Source organism: Oryctolagus cuniculus, chromosome 3 (genome assembly GCF_051225735.1).
Source record: "Oryctolagus cuniculus isolate XC-2025 breed Fujian yellow rabbit chromosome 3, ASM5122573v1, whole genome shotgun sequence".
NCBI classification, from domain to species: Eukaryota; Metazoa; Chordata; class Mammalia; order Lagomorpha; family Leporidae; genus Oryctolagus; species Oryctolagus cuniculus.
Genome location: NC_142869.1, coordinates 173,859,265 through 173,878,190, shown reverse-complemented (window position 1 = coordinate 173,878,190; position 18,926 = coordinate 173,859,265). Strand labels below are relative to the sequence as shown.

At 45.3% G+C, this 18,926-nt stretch overlaps 1 protein-coding gene across 1 annotated transcript in view; it reads left to right on the top strand.

Annotated features, from left to right (window-relative positions):
* Positions 1-7,136: 7,136 nt before the first annotated feature.
* Positions 7,137-18,926, top strand: part of LOC100008612 (aldo-keto reductase family 1, member D1 (delta 4-3-ketosteroid-5-beta-reductase)) — a 44,216-nt gene continuing 32,426 nt past the window's right edge. Inside the window, 2 exon segments of the mRNA NM_001081997.1 lie at positions 7,137-7,229; positions 11,782-11,949. Coding sequence (NP_001075466.1) covers positions 7,137-7,229; positions 11,782-11,949 — 261 coding nt within the window.

The window sequence follows — 18,926 nt, the reverse complement described above, 5'->3', positions numbered from 1 at the left end:
ACCGCGCTGATCCGATGGCAGGAGCCAGGAGCCAGGTGCTTTTCCTGGTCTCCCATGGGGTGCAGGGCCCAAGCACCTGGGCCATGCTCCACTGCACTCCCTGGCCAGAGCAGAGGGCTGGCCTGGAAGAGGGGCAACCCAGACAGAATCCGGCGCCCCGACCGGGACTAGAACCCGGTGTGCCGGCGCCGCTAGGCGGAGGATTAGCCTAGTGAGCCGCTGCGCCGGCCAATAACGTAAATATTTTATGAACTTTTAAAAAACTTTTTTATTAGACTTTCTCCTTCTTTACTTATTTTTGGATGGAGTGAGAAATTTTCTTGCTGTCATGAGAGAACTCTGATGGCTTTGCCTTTTCCTCACATGCTTCTTGTCCCTATCCTTTATCTTTCAAATGTAGAGAAAGCAAGGGAATTCTAAAAATTGTCAGAGTTCTCAGACTCTAGAATTTTCATATTCAAAGGTATTCAAATCATTAGCCTGGATGTTGCCCCCTTTTCTATTGTAGTCATTTAAAAGAAAGGAAGAGAACCCTTACTAGGAGGTGAATTGGCTGGCAGTTCAAAATTGGACTTCCCAGTCTAAAGAATACTGAGAAATAAGCAGCTACTTTCCAAGCCATTCAGTCTATGATTTTATTATAGCAGCCCTGTGGGGAGCAATTCGGACTAGACTAAGTTACTGGAATTAAGACTTATTCTGTGCATCTGCTCTCCAACAATATGGCGCTGGGAGAGAAGTAAACAGCTTCCGCACAGCTGCCTCCAGTTCAACCAATAAACTGTAGGACTTGCTCCTGATTGGAGGAGAGCAGCGTACTCGGCGTGTGGGCAGCCGAGTTGGGATTGGCAGAGGAGGACTATAAAGGAGGAGAGAGACGGCATGCACCAGGAACATCTAGGGGGAACATCTAGGGGGAACGCCTGTGCAGCCCCCGAGAGAGCCGGCCGGCGGTGTGCCGCTCCCCTGCAGAAGTGGGGAATGTGGCCAGGGGGAACTGCCCTTCCACGGAGGTGGAGGGGATAGTAGCCAACCCGGGAGGAACCGGCAGCAAACCCGGGAAGGGCTGAGCAGACGAAAGAACAGCGCAGGGTCCTGTGTCGTTCCTCCACGAAGAGGGGGAGCGACACAGCCCCAGCTGAAAGTCATCCAGGAAAAAAAGTTTGGAACGCACAATAATTCTAGCAAGATTTTTGAAAAAGAAATAGAGATGCTGATTCTAAAGCTTACATAGAAAGTGAAGGAAGAGGGGTTGGTGTTGCGGTGTAGCAAGTAAAGCTGATTCCTGCAGTGCCAGCTTCCCATATGGGCAATGGTTCATGTCCTGGCTACTCCTGTCGCTCCCCCTCTTCGTGGAGGAACGACACTAATCCCTGCCTAGGCTTCATATCTGAGTCACGGCACCATTATGTCGCTCCCCCTCTTCGTGGAGGAGCGACACAGGACCCTGCGCTGTTCTTTCGTCTGCTCGGCCCTCCCCGGGTTTGCTGCTGGTTCTTCCCGGGTTGGCTACTATCCCTTCCACCTCCGTGGAAGGGCGGTTCCCCCTGGCCGCTTTCCCCACTTCCGCAGGGGAGCGGCACACCGCCGGCCGGCTCTTCTTGGGGGCTGCACAGGTGTTCCTTCAGCTAGATGTTCCCCTTAGATGTTCCTGGTGCATGCCGTCTCTCTCCTCCTTTATAGTCCTCCTCCGCCAATCCCAACTCGGCTGCCCACACGCCGAGTACGCTGCTCTCCTCCAATCAGGAGCAAGTCCTGCAGCTTGTCAAGTTGGTGAGAGGCAGCTGGGTAAAAGCTGTTTTCTTCTCTCCCAGCGCCATATTGTGGGAGAGCAGATGCACAGAACAAGTCTTAATTCCAGTAACTTAGTCTAGTCCGAATTGCTCCCCACAGATCCCCCTTTTTTTTTATTTTTGGCGTTGATACACGCCTGTCTTCGGTGTCCCGCGGCACACACTCTGCTCTACTTGCTAGAGTTGCCACAGGTTCTTACAAGTCCTATCAATCAGGCAAACCGAATCCGGGTCCTCTCTTCGCCATGTTGTGAGGAGGTTTTTAGGTGCTGATGCGTGCCTGTGTTCGGTGACCTGCGGCTCATACTTTGGTCGAGCCGCCTGCTGGCGCTTACCGCCTTAATCAGGCAGACCGAATCCAAGCTTTCTCATTGCCGTATTGTGGGGGAGACTTATTAGTGTTGGTTCGTGCCTATCTTCGGTGACCTGCAGCTCATACTCTGGTCGAGCTGCTTGCTGGTGCTTACCGCCTTAATCAGGCAGACCGAATCCAAGCCTCCTAATTGTTGTATTGTGGGGAGGCCTTACTGATGTTAATTCGTGCCTGTCTTCGGTGACCTGCGGCGCATAAGCTGCCAGCCACCCGCAGGTGCTCATCGTCTCACTTAATCAGGCAGACCGAATCCAAGCTCTCACATTGCTGTGTTGTGGGGAGGCCTTTCTATTTCTCTATTTCTCTATCTCCGGGCATTCCTATTTCTCCCATTTTACTTCTATCTTCCAGCATTCCTATTTCTCTCATTTTACTTCTAAACTTCTGTTTCTCTTATCCCCGCAGCTTCCCGGCGCCTCGCCCTGCCGGCAGCTTCACAGCTCCGTGCAGCTTCCCGGCGCCTCGCCCCGCCAGCGGGCTCCGCCCCAAGGCTGCTTCTCGGCGCCTCGCCGGCTCTGAGCCGCTTCAGCCCGCGCCTCTCTCATCTGCGCGGCTCGGCTTTGCGCGCACACTCCGCGGTCTCGCACTTAACCCTTTCGCGTCTGAACCACGGCCTCGCGCCAGCCCCGCGTTCCCTATCTATTCACGCCCCGTGCTCTCTCTGCACGCAGCGGCTTCCGCGAGTCACACAGCCCCAGCTCACGTCTCCGCCACTAGCATTCAATCTAAGTTCCCCGGGCTAGCCTGGCGAATTCAACCCAGCTTACGTCTCCGCCCCACGGTTTGGCTTCCCGTCCTTTGCTCCCCGGGCTAATCAGACGGATCCCAACCGGGCTTACGTTTCCGCTTCTGGTTTCAACTTTTCGCCCCCTATTCCCGGGCTAACTTGAGAATCCCAAAGTGGCTTTCGTTTCCGCCTCGGCCTGCCCCCCGCGGCTTCAATTTCCCTAACATTTTTCTCTACCCGGTATGTTTCCCCAAGCTTTCCTCCAACAATACTCCTCCCTCATTTCTCCTGGCCTCTCCCCACAGTCCGCATCCGAGTCAGTCTGTTCTAGCTTTCACTTTCGCTTTCGACCTTAGAGATTTCTCCCAGCTTCCCCCCATAGTCCGTATCCGAATCTATGCCTAGGCTTTCAATAGCTCCTTCCGGCACCCTTTTCGTCCGGCTTTTCCCTAGGCTGTTTGCTAGTCTCTCTCTCCCATATTTTCCCAGTTCTTCCCGTTTCTTCCCTCCTAAGTTTCCTATCCGTCCTAGGTTTCCTATCCGAGTCACGGCACCATTATGTCGCTCCCCCTCTTCGTGGAGGAACGACACTAAGCCCTGCCTAGGCTTCATATCCGAGTCACGGCACCATTATGTCGCTCCCCCTCTTCGTGGAGGAGCGACACAGGACCCTGCGCTGTTCTTTCATCTGCTCGGCCCTCCCTGGGTTTGCTGCTGGTTCTTCCCGGGTTGGCTACTATCCCTTCCACCTCCGTGGAAGGGCGGTTCCCCCTGGCCGCTTTCCCCACTTCCGCAGGGGAGCGGCACACCGCCGGCCGGCTCTTCTCGGGGGCTGCACAGGTGTTCCTTCAGCTAGATGTTCCCCTTAGATGTTCCTGGTGCATGCCGTCTCTCTCCTCCTTTATAGTCCTCCTCCGCCAATCCCAACTCGGCTGCCCACACGCCGAGTACGCTGCTCTCCTCCAATCAGGAGCAGCTCCTGCAGCTTGTCAAGTTGGTGAGAGGCAGCTGGGTAAAAGCTGTTTTCTTCTCTCCCAGCGCCATATTGTGGGAGAGCAGATGCACAGAACAAGTCTTAATTCCAGTAACTTAGTCTAGTCCGAATTGCTCCCCACAACTCCACTTCTGATTCAGCTTCCTGCTAACAGCCTGGGAAAAGCAGCAGTGGATGGTCCAAGTGTTGGGCCCCTTCCACCTATGTTGGAGACCTGGAAGAAACTCCTGGCTTCGGCCTGGCTCAGCCCTGGCCATTGCAGCCATCTGGGGAATGAACAAGTGGACAGAAGAACTGTTTCTATGTTTCTCCCTCTCTATATATAATTTTTTCTAATAAATAAAATCTTCTAAAAAAAGAAAGTAAAGGAAGATGATTAGCTAAAACATTTTTGGAAAAGTAAATAAAGTTTGAGGGATTATATTATATGATTTACTATACTTGATCTTGGCCAAAAGGCCGAGAAGCAATACAGTACATGATTTTAAGTCTTATGATGAATAATCAAGGTCACTTGTTATCCATGAAGGGAGAGATGTCTAGATAATGGAAACAGAATAAAAAGTTCAAAATGGACTCACTCAACCTGCTCTTTGATTTATAAAAATGATGTAAAAAAATTCAATGGAGAAAGCAACTCTTTCAACAAATGTAATTTTTTTGGTGCTGCTCTTTTTTTTTCTTTTCAACTTTTATTTAATAACTATAAATAGCAGCTTTTCCCCCCATAACCTCCCTCCCACCTGCAACCATCCCATCTCCTACTCCCTCTCCCATCCTATTCTTCATCATGATTCATTTTCAATTATCTTTATATAAGGAAGATCAACTTAGTATATACTAAATAAAGACTTCAACAGACTGCACCCACAAAGACACACAAAGTATAGAGTACTGTTTGAGTAGTAGTTTTACCATTAATTCTCATAGTACAGCACATTAAGAGCAGAGGTCCTATATGGGGAGCGGGTGCACAGTGACTCCCATCAACAAATGTAATTTTAACAAAAGGACAGTATTATGCAAAATGAAACAATGGTACCTAAATCTGCTACATTAAATAAACATCTATTGAAAATGGATCATAGATCTAAATGGAAAACATAAATCATAAAACTTTCAGAAAAAAAGATCTGTAGTGAGACAAAAAGTTCTTTGAAATTACCTTCAAAGTAGGATATAAAATATTGATAAATATTATAAAAATTAAAATCTCTTACAGAGTTACATAGAGAACTAGAGAGAGAGAGAGAGAGGTCTTCCATCTGATGGTTCACTCCCTAGATGGCTGCAAAGGCCGGAGCTGCACCCATCTGAAGCCAGGAGCTAGGAGCCAGGACCTTCTTCCAGGTCTCCACACAGGTGCAGGGGCCCAAGGACTTGGGCCATCTTCTACTGCTTTCCCAGGCCATAGCAGAGAGCTGGATCGGAAGTGGAGCAGCCGGGTCTTGAACCAGCACCCATATGGGATGACAGTGCTTTAGGCCAGGATGTCAATCCACTGCACCACAGCGCGGGCCCCTGCATGAACACCTTAAAAGATAAACCTATAGTGGACCAGCGCCACGGCTCAATAGGCTAATCCTCCACTTGTGGCGCCGGCACACCGGGTTCTATTCCCTGTCGGGGCACCGGATTCTGTCCTGGTTGCCCCTCTTCCAGGCCAGCTCTCTTCTGTGGCCAGGGAGCGCAGTGGAGGATGGCTCAAGTGCTTGGGCCCTGCACCCCATGGGAGACCAGGAGAAGCACCTGGCTCCTGCCATCGGATCAGCGCGGTGCACCAGCTGTGGCAGCCATTGGGGGGTCAACCAATGGCAAAAGGAAGTCCTTTCTCTCTGTCTCTCTCTCTCTCACTGTCCACTCTGCCTGTGAAAAAAAAAAAAGATACACCTATAGTAATAGAGAAGAGACAGTGATTGATTTCCAGGGGCTAGAGGTGAAGGGAGAGTGTGGCCACAATCAGGTAGAATGAAGGAGTTCCCTGGGTCATGGCACTTTCTGGTATCCCCATTGTAATGCAGATCATACAAATCTACACGTATGCTAAAATTCTAGAGATAAACAGCAAAAAGTAATAATGAAAACAGAGAAGCATGTGTTAACCAACATTTAAGCACTCAAGGGTGCACGGTAAGCATTTCTTGGATCTGTTTTCTAGTGATGAATCCTCTGCTGCCGTGCCCCAGACTGCCCCAGCCTGGTTTTTTGCTGTGTCTGCTGTCTAATCAATGGTGATAGCTAGGAGAACTATCCCAGGGAGGCGGCAAAGCACTGGAAAGCAGGCTTCATGTCCGTGATCTTTAACCAGCTTTGAAGCCATCAGGATCAAAGCTCTCATTTTACACACAGCACAGTCCTTTTGAGGAACACTGGAATAAACATCTGTTCATTGTTTCCCTCTTTCCCAACTGACCCTAATTGCAAATTTAGAAGTGATTTCTAATTATCTCAAGGCCATCAGTCTTTTCTCTCCTTTCACCACTGTGATTGATTTGGTGGCAGACCCATGATCCAAGAAAGGCAATTGAGAGCAGGGCCGAATTTCTGCATTGCTGTGTAGGTTAAGGGGTAAGTGAAACCTCCTTCTCCTTGGGTTTGCTCCTGTCAGCATGTCACTCCAAGGACAGGCATAAACACCTTTCAGTGATAAGGGGAGAGTCTACAGAGAGACCACCTGCAGAGTGGGAACCTGATCTTGGCCATATTTGTTCCTCTAGTCTAGTGGCTCCCGAACTTTACTGGAGATAAAAATTCAAGACTTTCTCGCAGTCCTGCTGCCTCTGGATATCCAGGGAAATCCTGAAAAGCTGTTCTAGTCTCCACGACTATAGCCTTAATGCTAGAACTAATAAACTTCCTTTGTAGTTGAAGAGAATTTAACATAGGTCCTTCATTCACCCATAGCAACATCTTAACTGGAAGAAGCCAGTAGAATTGTTCCCTCTTGTTTTTTTTTTTTTTTCTTTCCACTTTCTCTTTGCAGAGAAGTAAGCATAAACTCTCAACGGGTTATGTTATTTGCGTGCCTCTATGAAGTTCAGGGAACATCCATACACAGGATTTCATGGACAATGTGGAAAAACACAGGTTGAGAAATAGATCTGTCACTCTCCGTCTCTTCCCTCTGCTCCTCCCTCTGACCTTCGTCTTTTGACTAAAAGGTGCCCTAGGACACCTTTTCAGAAAGACTCTCCCTCTGGTGATCAGAGCCACTCCTAGCGAGTTGAAAGCTCAGGCTCTGTCTTCAAGATGGACCTCAGTGCCACAAATCACCGCATTCCTCTGGGTGATGGAAACAGCATTCCCATCATCGGACTCGGTACCTATTCAGAGCCTAAAACGGTAAGCTTGCTCTCTTCCCGTCGTGTGTATGTGTTTAGCAGTTGTCTAGAGCAAAATGTAATCTGTTTCTGCTTGAATCTTCTTGGTTAACTTTTTGTAATCGTGAAAGCAGTCTCCAAGGAGTACTGTGCCTTCATGAGTATTGAGCTAAAGGTTAAATTAGATCAGTTCAGTATTAAAAACTGGTTTGGGTAATAAAATGGAATCTTTCTACTTCCTTCACTGAAATTTGGCTGAATGCAAATTCCAAGTGACCTAAGCACGTGGCATTTGTGAATTTATGATTGTGTTCATGAACACTGGTAAGAATAAGCACTGCAAGTGTGGATACACTGCTTCTGGAACCTCAGGAGCCTAACTCTGGGTAAGAGGCTTCATTCTTAACACTTTCCCAGGCTGCAGCCATATATGTGACTTTTTCTTAAAGAACTTCTAGCAGTACCACAAAAATGTACTCTTGATTGCTTTGGTTTGTGTAAATTTTGCAATATCCTTATAAGCAGCCTATCTAATTTGCCCTTAGAATAAGACTACCAGATTTATCAAATAAAAATATAAGATATTCAGGTAAATTTCAGATCAACAATGAATAATTTTTAATTTAAGTATGTCCCATTTAATATTTGGGTTGTGGTTATAACAAAAAAAAATTCTTGCTTATTTGAAGTGCAAATTTATCTTGACATCCTGTTTTTCTTCTGGAAACTAATGTTTCATGTCCACAACCATCTCCATAGCTCTCTGTAGGTCATGTTCTCCAGATAACGCTTAGTAGGATAACTTCTGCCACCTCACTTTGGAGATTAACTACTACCACATGGCCTCTATGGTTAAAAATTCTGTCATTTCTAATTTATCAATCAACCCAGATCTGCAACAGCATCTCCCACAGACTCCCTTGGCCCCCCAAGGACAGCTGTAACTGACTGCAGTGATTTTGGTGTTTCTGTCATTGAAGCATTCTTATCTCTTTGATTAAAGGAATGTCTTCTGGTCCTTGCTACAGAACACAAACCATCACTGGGTTTTCTCACCTAACACTGTAGATTCACCCTAGTCTGTCCTCTTCTCTGAGTTTTTTTTTTTTTAAGATTTATTTATTTATTTGCAAAAGTTACAGAGAGAGAGAGAGAGAGAGAGGGAGGGAGAGAGAGAGAGGTCTTCCATCCATTGGTTCACTCCTCAATTGGCCGCAACAGCTGGAACTGCACTGATCTGGAGCCAGGAACCAGGAGCTTCTTCCAGGTCTCCCACGTGGGTGCAGAGGACCAAGCACTTAGGCCATCTTCCACTGCTTTCCTAGGCCATAGCAGAGAGCTGGATTGGAAGTGGAGAAGCCGAGACTCGAACCAGTGTCCATATGGCATGCTGGCACTGCAGGCAGCGGCCTTACCCAGTATGCCACAATGCCAGCCCGCTCTGAGAGTTTTGATCCCTTTCTTGACCATCTGCCATTTGTATTTGTGGAAAGTCTACTTTGCTTAGTATGGGCCATTACTTTTTCCAAATTTTCAAGAGCTTTGCTGGTAGTACATTTGCATTTTTTTAAAAGATTTATTTATTTGAAAGTCAGAGTTACACAGATAGAGGAGGAGAGGCAGAGAGAGAGAAGTCTTCCATCCGAGGCTTCACTCCTGAATTGGCCGCAATGGCCGGAGCTGTGCCAATCCGAAGCCAGGAGCCAGGATCTCCCATGCAGGTGCAGGGGCCAAGGACCTGGGCTACCTTCCACTGCTTTCCCAGGCCATAGCAGAGAGCTGGATTGGAAGTGGAGCAGTTGAGACTTAAGCCGGTGCCCATTTGGGATGCCGGCACTGCAGGTGGCAGCTTTACCCACTACGCCACAGTGCCAGCCCTTGCATTGTTTTTTGAGGTGTTGAGTCAGAGGATAGGGTTCCCATATTTAAAAAAAATAACTCTATCCTTTATTCAAACTGATATCCAGCTCCCTCTTGAGGCAGTACTCCTAAGATCCATTCTTGTATGTCCTCTCCAGTTTTCATTGTACCAGTTGTCTGGTACTATAATTCCTTCTGTATGGTTTCTTCTTTCTTCCCTTAGCAACCCACTTTTATTGCTTTTGCTTGCCAAGAAATCTCAAAACTTATCTGGTGGCTGGAGGAATATTTGCAAGTAGATCCTTCATGGAATTATGTTGCATTCAGGGCAGAGCCTGCCACATCATTTTCAGAGGAAACAGGGAATGTCAGACACTAACAGGGAGATCACTTTCGCAGTGCTGTGTCATTTCTTCTGATCTGTATTCCATTCACTATTGTTTATTGCCCTGTGCAATATGCTTCCAGCATTTCCATTGCATTTTAGATTTTGGGCTGTTTCCTGTGGGTCTATAAAGTAATTAGAAAAACATTCCAGGGCCGGCGCCGCGGCTCAATAGGCTAATCCTCTGCCTGCGGCGCCAGCACACGGGGTTCTAGTCCCGGTCAGGGCGCCGCATTCTGTCCCGGTTGTCCCTCTTCTAGGCCAGCTCTCTGCTGTGGCCGGGGAGTGCAGTGGAGGATGGCCCAAGTGCTTGGGCCCTGCACCCGCATGGGAGACCAGGAGAGGCGCTCCTGGCTTTGAATCAGCGTGATGCGCCAGCCACAGCGAGCAGGCCGTGGCGACCATTGGAGGGTGAACCAATGGGAAAGGAAGAACTTTCTCTCTGTCTCTCTCACTGTCCGCTCTGCCTGTCAAAATAAATAAATAAAGGGCCGGCGCCGCGGCTCACTAGGCTAATCCTCCGCCTAGCGGCGCCGGCACACCGGGTTCTAGTCCCGGTAGGGGCTCCGGATTCTGTCCCGGTTGCCCCTCTTCCAGGCCAGCCCTCTGCTGTGGCCAGGGAGTGCAGTGGAGGATGGCCCAGGTGCTTGGGCCCTGCACCCCATGGGAGACCAGGAAAAGCACCTGGCTCCTGGCTCCTGCCATCGGATCAGCGCGGTGCGCCGGCCGCAGCGCGCCGGCCGCGGCGGCCATTGGAGGGTGAACCAACGGCAAAGGAAGACCTTTCTCTCTGTCTCTCTCTCTCTCACTGTCCACTCTGCCTGTCAAAAAAATAAAAAATAAATAAAAAAATAAATAAAAAAAAATAAATAAAAATAAATAAATAAATAAATAATAATAAAAAAAAGAAATACATTCCAGACTTCTTATCCTGTTCATTTTACAACAAATCAGTAGCTGTGGGTTGGAGACCTCATGTCTGATATGACTTGTCAGGCATTTGGTTAGAAGAGTGAAAAACAGAAACAGGTACAAGTATTTCTCAACATCCATTGCATAAGACCAGATCAATCACCATGATTATGAAGTTGAAAAAGTCAGCAAATTGGATTAACCTTCTCCCACACACACTCTAAAAGATAATTTGAAAATTTTATTTGATGAGATTAGATGTGTTTCTTGATGGATGGAAATCACTTTAGGCCTTTCTTTTTTCATTAAGAAAATTGTAACTAAATTCGACACAACTTGTGTTTATTTAAATAGCATAACTGAAGTACAATGATATATGTGGAGTCTGAAAAACAGTCTTAGCCTGCTTTGTGCTGCTATAACACACTGCAGTGGACTCTCTATATGATGTCCACAGATTCAACCAGATATTCAAAATACTCAGAAAAAAATTCAGGAGCGGATGTACAATACCTGGATTCAGTTCCCAGCTTTGCTCCTGTCTCTAGCTTCCTGTTGATGCAGACTGTGGGGGCCAGTGGTGATGACACAAGTACTTGGGTCTCTGCTACCCATGTGAAAGAGTTGGGTTGAATTTCTGACTCTTGCCTCCAATCTGTCCCAGCCCTTGCTGTTGTGGGCATTTAGGGAAATAAGCAGTTGATGGATGAGCTTGTTTGCTGGCTTTCTGTCTCTCTTTCACTCTCTCCATCCTTCATATGTTAATTGATCAATCAATTTTAAAAATTGGGTCTGCAGGCTGGTGTTGTGGTGTAGCAGGTAAAACCATGGCCTGCAGTGCTGGCATCCCGTGTGGGTGCCAGTTCAAGTCCTGGCTGCTCCTCTTCCAGTCTAGCTCTCTGCTATGGCCTGGGAAAGCAGTAGAAAGTGGCCCAAGTTGTTGTACCCCTGTGCTGATGTGGAAGACCTGGAAGAAGCTCCTGGCTCCTGGCTTTGAATCAGCCCAGCTGCAGCCAACGTGGCCATCTGGGGAGTGAACCAGTGGATGGAAGACTTCTCTCTCTCTGCCTCTGCATCTCTGTAACTCTGCCTTTCAAATAAATAAATAAATAAATCTTTTAAAAAATTGGGTTTATAGTGCACATGGACAGACTTTTTTCTTGTTTTTATTCCCTAAATAGTGCAATATAGTAACTACTTACACAATATTTACATTGTAGCAGGTATTCTAAGATCTTTAGACAAAGTTTAAAATATTCAGGATGCCGTAGGTCATATGCAAATCCTATGCCATTTTATATAAGGGTCCTGGGAACTGTCAAACAATGTACATGCAAAATATCCTGACTAATGATGACTAAACTACAGGCAACACTCATTTTTCTTCTCTCCAACCCCAACCTCCTTGTCATTTCAGACCCCTAAGGGGAGCTGTGCGACATCAGTCAAGATTGCCATTGACACGGGGTACCGACACATTGACGGGGCCTACATCTACCAAAATGAGCACGAAGTGGGCGAAGCCATCAGGGAGAAGATAGCAGAAGGGAAGGTGCGGAGAGAGGATATTTTCTACTGTGGGAAGGTGAGTTCTCGCCTCCACCCCCACCCCGACCCTGTCTCCTTTGTCAATGGTAGGTCCAGTACCTCCTTTCTCTGCTGAAGAAACTTGAGCTTGCCGAGGGGAGGAGGATGTGCTCCCTGTCCCTCACCACTGTGCTCTTCCTCACTGTGAGCCCCTGAAGGGGAGGGCAGAGCTCTTTCTTCATCCCTGGCTGTTGATTTAAGGGGGCTTAATGTGAGAAAAGCCGAATCTACAAAGCCGAAAACTTGGGCAGTGACAGGAGGAGTGTAGGCTGTTCAGATCCCAGAAGAGTGCCGGTGCTGTATTAAAAAGAGCAGCCTTCTTTTTCCTTTGTGTGCACCTGCTTTTCTGTAGATCACCATTTTTTAATTGAGATCTAATTCACCTACCATAAAGTTCACCATTTTCATCATGGTTTTTTTATATATTGGCAAACTTGTGCAAGCATCACCTTTATCTAATTGTACAGCATTTACATTACTCAAAAAAGATACCCTGACTCCATTAGCAGACATTATCCATTTGTTACTCTCTGCTTGTCACTGGCAACCATGGATCTCCCTTACTCTGTTTCTATAGTATTTCTGTCTTGGATATTTCATACAAATAGAATCTACAATACATGAATTTTTACGTGTAGTTTCTTTTATGTAGTATAATGTTTTCAAGGTTTACTCTTCTTAAGGTAAAAATGTGTACATCTCTTTTTATACTTGCCTTTATTTACAAGGCAGAGAAACAGTGAAGAAGAGGGAGAGAGAGAGAAAGAGAGAGAGAGAGGATGATTTTCAGTAGCTGGTTCACTCCCCAGATGCTGCCACCAGCCAACGATGTGCCAGGCTGAAGTTAGGAGCTGGGAACTCCATCTGGAACTCCTGTGTGGGTGGAAAGGCCTCAGGTATTTGAGTCATGATCTGCTGCCTACTCAGGTGCATTAGCAGTAAGCTATATAGGAAGCAGAGTATCCAAAACTCAAACCAAACCCTCTGATGTGGATTGCAGACATTCTAAGCTTCAACTTAGCCCTCTGCACACAGTACCTGCCCTCCTGCACACCTTATAACCTAAAAATTCCCCTCCTTAACACCTACTCCAGAGATCACTTTCATCTTATATAACCACTATCATTTCTAATGACGTCCAGAGTACTGCTGTTTGTGATGGCTGAGAACTAGAAACAGCCCAGTGGTCCATCAACAGTGGAATGGGGAAATGACTGTGCCACAGTGCATGAGCAATGATGACTAAATTCAGCTAAAGGAATCCAATGGGATGAGTTTCAGCAACATGTAGTGAGGGGAAAGCAAGTCATCAATAGGATTTTATTCATATGGAGATCAGCAAAAGCAGAACTTAACACTGTATTGTTTGGAGATACATTTACAGACCATAAAATCCTATGAAACCAGCAAGGCAAATTTTAGGGTAGTTTTTTTTTTTAACTTTTACTTAATGAATATAAATTTCCAAAGTACAGCTTATGGATTACAATGTCCCCCCCCCCCATAACTTCCCTCCCACCCACAACCCTTCCCTTTCCCGCTCCCTCTCCCCTTCCATTCATATCAAGATTCATTTTCATTTCTCTTTATATACAGAAGATCAGTTTAGCATACATTAAGTAAAGATTTCAACAGTTTGCACCCACATAGAAACACAAAGTGTAAAGTACTGTTTGAGTACTCGTTATAGCATTAAATACAATGTACAGCACATTAAGGACAGAGATCCTACATGAGGAGTAAGTGCACAGTGACTCCTTTTGTTGACTTAACAAATTGACACTCTTGTTTATGGCATCAGTAATCACCCCAGGCTCTTGTCATGAGTTGCCAAGGCTATGGAAGCCTTTTGAGTTCACCAACTGATCATATTTAGACAAGGTATAGTCAAAGTGGAAGTTCTCTCCTCCCTTCAGAGAAAGGTACCTCCTTCTTTGATGACCTGTTCTTTTCACTGGGATCTCACTCGCAGAGATCTTTCATTTAGGTCATTTTTTTTTTTTTTGCCAGAGTGTCTTGGCTTTCCATGCCTGAAATATTCTCATGGGCTTTTCAGCCAGATCCGCATGCCTTAAGGGCTGATTCTGAGGCCAGAGTGCTGTTTAGGACATCCTCCATTCTATGAGTCTGCTGTGTATCTCACTTCGCATGTTGGATCGTTCTCTCCCTTTTTTATTCTATCAGTTAGTATTTGCAGACACTAGTCTTGTTTATGTGATCCCTTTGGTTCTTAGTCCTATCATTATGATCAATTGTGAACAGAAATTGATCACTGGGACTAGTGAGATGGCATTGGTACATGCCACCTTGATGGGATTGAATTGGAATCCCCTGGTATGTTTCTAACTCTACCGTTTGAGGTAAGTCAGCTTGAGCATGTCCCGAATTGCACATCTCTTCCCTCTCTTATTCCCACTCTTATATTTAACAGCGATCACTTTTCAGTTAAGTTTCAACACTTAAAAATAACTGTGTATTGATTACAGTATTCAACCAAAAGTATTAAGTAGAAAAAACAAAAAAAAATACTAAGAGAAATAACATATTAAGTTGTTCATCAACAGACAGGGTGAGGGCTGATCAAGTCACCGTTTCTCATAGTGTTCATTTCACTTTAACAGGTTTCCTTTTTGGTGCTCGGTTAGTTGTCACCAATCAGGGAGAACATACGGTATTTGTCCATTTGGGACTGGCTTTTTTCACTCAGCATAATGTTTTCCAGATTCCTAACAGGGATCACTTTTCATTTAAAATTTAAACACCTAAGAATAATTGTGTGTTAATTACAGAGTTCAACCAATAGTACTAGAACAAAAAATACTAAAATGGATAAAGTATTACATTGTACATCAACCGTCAGGACAAGAGCTGATCAAGTCACTGTTTCTCATAGTGTCCATTTCACTTCAACAAGTTTCCCCTTTGGTTCTCAGTTAGTTGTCGCGGATCAGGGAGAACATATGATATTTGTCCCTTTGGGACTGGCTTAATTCACTCAGCATGATGTTTTCCAAATTCCTCCATCTTGTTGCAAATGACCAGGTTTCATTGTTTTTGACTGCTGTATAGTATTCTATAGAGTACATGTCCCATAATTTCTTTATCCAGTCTACTGTTGATGGGCATTTGGGTTGGTTCCAGGGTCTTAGCTATTGTGAATTGAGCTGCAATAAACATTAATGTGCAGACAGCTTGTTTGTTTGCCAATTTAATTTTCTTTGGGTAAATTCCAAGGAATGAAATGGCTGGGTTGTATGGTAGGGTTATATTCAGGTTTCTGAGGAATCTCCAGACTGACTTCCATAGTGGCTTGACCAGTTTGCATTCCCACCAACAGTGGGTTAGTGTCCCTTTTTCCCCACATGCTCGCCAGTATCTGTTGTTGGTAGATTTCTGAATGTGAGCCATTCTACCTGGGGTGAGGTGGAACCTCACTGTGGTTTTGATTTGCATTTCCCTGATGGCTAGTGATCTTGAACATTTTTTCATGTGTCTGTTGGCCATTTGGATTTCCTCTTTTGAAAAATGTCTATTGAGGTCCTTGGCCCATCGCTTAAGTGGGTTGTTTGTTTTGATGTTGTGTAGTTTCTTGATTTCTTTGTAGATTCTGGTTATCAATCCTTTATCTGTTGCATAGTTTGCAAATATATTTTCCCATTCTGTCAGTTGCCTCTTCACTCTTCAGGGTAGTTTTTAACTGTGCAGAGGAACGGAGCCCTTCTAGGACTTCTTAGATTGGTTATGGTTCAGTTTCTTGACTTCCCTGAAGGGAAGTGTCTGGGTGTTCATATTATTATCCAGCTTCCCTCTATCTGCGTGCTTATGTGTGTGTAATCTAATTGTACTCGTGTAAGTATTCTCAGCCCTTTATGTTTACGGGCTCTGCATCCATAGATTCAATCAATCATGGATCAAAAAAATCAGAAAAATACATTTGTACTGAATGTGTGCACTTTTTCTTGTCATTATTACTTAAAATACATTGCAATAAGTACATAGGATTTGCATTTTATCAGATATTACAAGTAATTTATAGATGAGTCAAAGTATGGGGGAGAGAATTATATAGACTATATGCAAATTTTTGCCCTTTTACATAATGCATTTTGAGTCTTGGGAACAATCCCCTGTAGATACTGAGAAATTATTTCATGCTGTATTTAGTATAATAACAATTTGTATTTTCTATTTAAGGTAAACTTAGATGATACCAAAATCATGCAAAATAGAATTTTCTTTTTCTCTTTCTTTCTTCCTTCCTTCCTTCCTTCCTTCCTTTCTCTCTTTCTCTCTTTCTCTCTCTCTCTCTTTCTCTCTTTCTTTCTCTCTTTCTTTCTTTCTTTCTCTCTCTCTTTCTTTCTCTCTCTCTCTCTTTCTTTCTTTCCTTCCTTCCTTCCTTCCTTCCTTCTTTCTTTCTTTCTTTCTCTCTCTCTTTCTTTCTTTCTTTCTCTCTCTCTTTCTTTCTTTCCTTCCTTCCTTCCTTCCTTCTTTCTTTCTTTCTCTCTTTCTCTCTCTCTTTCTTTCTTTCCTTCTTTCTTTCTTTCCTTCTTTCCTTCTTTCTTTCTTTCTTTCTTTCTCTCTCTCTCTCTTTCTTTCTCTCTTTTCTTTTCTTTTCTTTTCTTTTCTTTTCTTTTCTTTTCTTTTCTTTTCTTTTCTTTTCTTTTCTTTTCTTTTCTTTTCTTTTCTTTTCTTTTCTTTCTTTTCTTTCCTCCAGAGAGTGGACAGTGAGAGAGAGAGACAGAGAGAAAGGTCTTCCTTTTCTGTTGGTTCACCCCCCAGTGGCTGCTGCGGCCGGCGCACCGCGCTGACCCGAAGCCAGGAGCCAGGTGCTTCTCCTGGTCTCCCATGCAGGTACAGGGCCCAAGGACTTGGGCCATCCTCCACTGCACTCCCAGGCCACAGCAGAGAGCTGGACTGGAAGAGGAACAACTGGGACAGAACCGGCGCCCCAACCAGGACTAGAACACGGTGTGCTGGCGCCACAGGAGGATGATTAGCCTATTGAACCGTGGCGCCAGCCGCAAAATAGAATTTTCAACATTCTTATGTTATCAGATTATGGGAGAAATATAGCAAATTTAGTAATATTTTGAGGAAGGAAATGGGGTCAACTTTTGCAACCAGTGGACTTTGGTTATTAAAAGAAATCAAGCATATATCCAAAATCAGTCAATAAGTTAACAAACCTAGGGGCCAGCATTTTGGCGCATTTAAGTCACCAGTTGCAGTGCCAGCATCCCATGTAAGCACGGGTTTGAGCCATGGCTGCTCCACTTCCAATCCCGCCCTCTGCTAATGTACCTAGAAAGGCAGCAGAGGATGGCCCAAGTTCTTGGGCCGCTGCTCCCATGTTAGGAGAATCAGACAGAGTTCCAGTCTCTTGATTTCAGTCAGGTTCAGCTCTGGCTGTTGCCGCCGTTTTGGGAGTGAACCAGTGGATGGCAGATCTTTCTCCTTCTCTCCTTTTCTCTCTGTAGCTCTGCCTTTCAAATAAATAAATGAATAAATTTTAAAAATAAAAGAAGTTCACAAATCGGGTAGCTAGTTATTTGATCATCCTGGGGAGGCACACCATGCAAGCCTCTGGCTTGATGTCCTAGAGTGTCATTTTCACTATGGCAGGTGCTGAAGCTAGCATCTGACAAGAAAGTGGTCAAAATATTTTTTAAAATCCTTCTTTTTCTTATTTGACTGACAGGGGGATGGGGGGAGAGAGAGACAGAGAGAGAGAGAGAGAGATTGATTGATTCCCAGTGTTCGCAATGGCTGGAAGCTGGAGTGAGGAGAAGAGCCAAGAATTTAATCCAGGCATGCTGATGTGGGATTTGGGCCTCTTAACCATTAGACCTAATGCACTCTGTAAAATCCTTAAATTTTCTCAAAAGTATAATTGTGTTTTATCCCTATATTTATATATATGCAATTCAGTAATGTGCTGTGTAGACTAAAGCTCCCACAGGCAGAATATGACCGTCTTTGGTTAAGGAAACAGAAGGAGAGGGAGTACTGAGTTTATGTAAGGTTCAGTTGTTATGGCTCCAGCAGGATTGGTTTTCATTGGCAGGGCCTGAGAGGCAGTGTTGGGCAGTGGTTAAGGGCATAGATCCTGGTGCTAGGTTGCCAGGCCAGCATGTCAGATGTGTCACGAGGGGCTGTAAGTAGTTCAGAGTTTCTGGGCCTCAGTTTCCCTCTCTGTAAAGGGGAAATAATAAGATAATACCTAGCACAATACCTAGCACAAAACTAATATTCTAGGTATTGAGTGAAAGTTATTAAAATAAGAAAATAAAATAAGTTATTGAAAAAAGCAGAATTTTCACTTAGTGGAACCATAACCATAACCCAAATGTGCCCACAGTAATGACAAAACACAGTTCTGGTTTCTCCACATTCAGTTTTCTTTTCTCTGTGCTTCCAAGGCAAAAAGCGTTTGTCTGAACGTCTCTGGGCACCCTTTTATGTAGGATGTTTCAAGATGACCAATCAAACCTTAATACTTCATTATGTAGCACTAGAAATTAAGCAGATTCTTAGTGGGAACTGGCAGAATTAACCCAAAGTCTGAGATGAAACAAATGAGTACAAAAGTTGGCTGGTGCCGCGGCTCGCTAGGCTAATACTCCGCCTGTGGCGCCGGCACCCCGGGTTCTAGTCCCGGTTGGGGCGCCGGATTCTGTCCTGGTTGCTCCTCTTCCAGTCCAGCTCTCTGCTGTGGCCAGGGAGGGCAGTGGAGGATGGCCCAAGTCCTTGGGCCCTGAACCTGCATGGGAGACCAGGAGGAAGCACCTGGCTCCTGGCTTCGGATTGGTGCTGTGCGCCGGCTGTAGCGACCATTTTGGGGGTGAACCAACGGAAGGAAGACCTTTCTCTTTGTTTCTCTCTCTCTCTCACTGTCTAACTCTGCCTATCAAAAAAATTTTTAAAAAATTTAAAAAAATGAGTACAAAAGAACAGGACAAGGAATTTAAATGTATG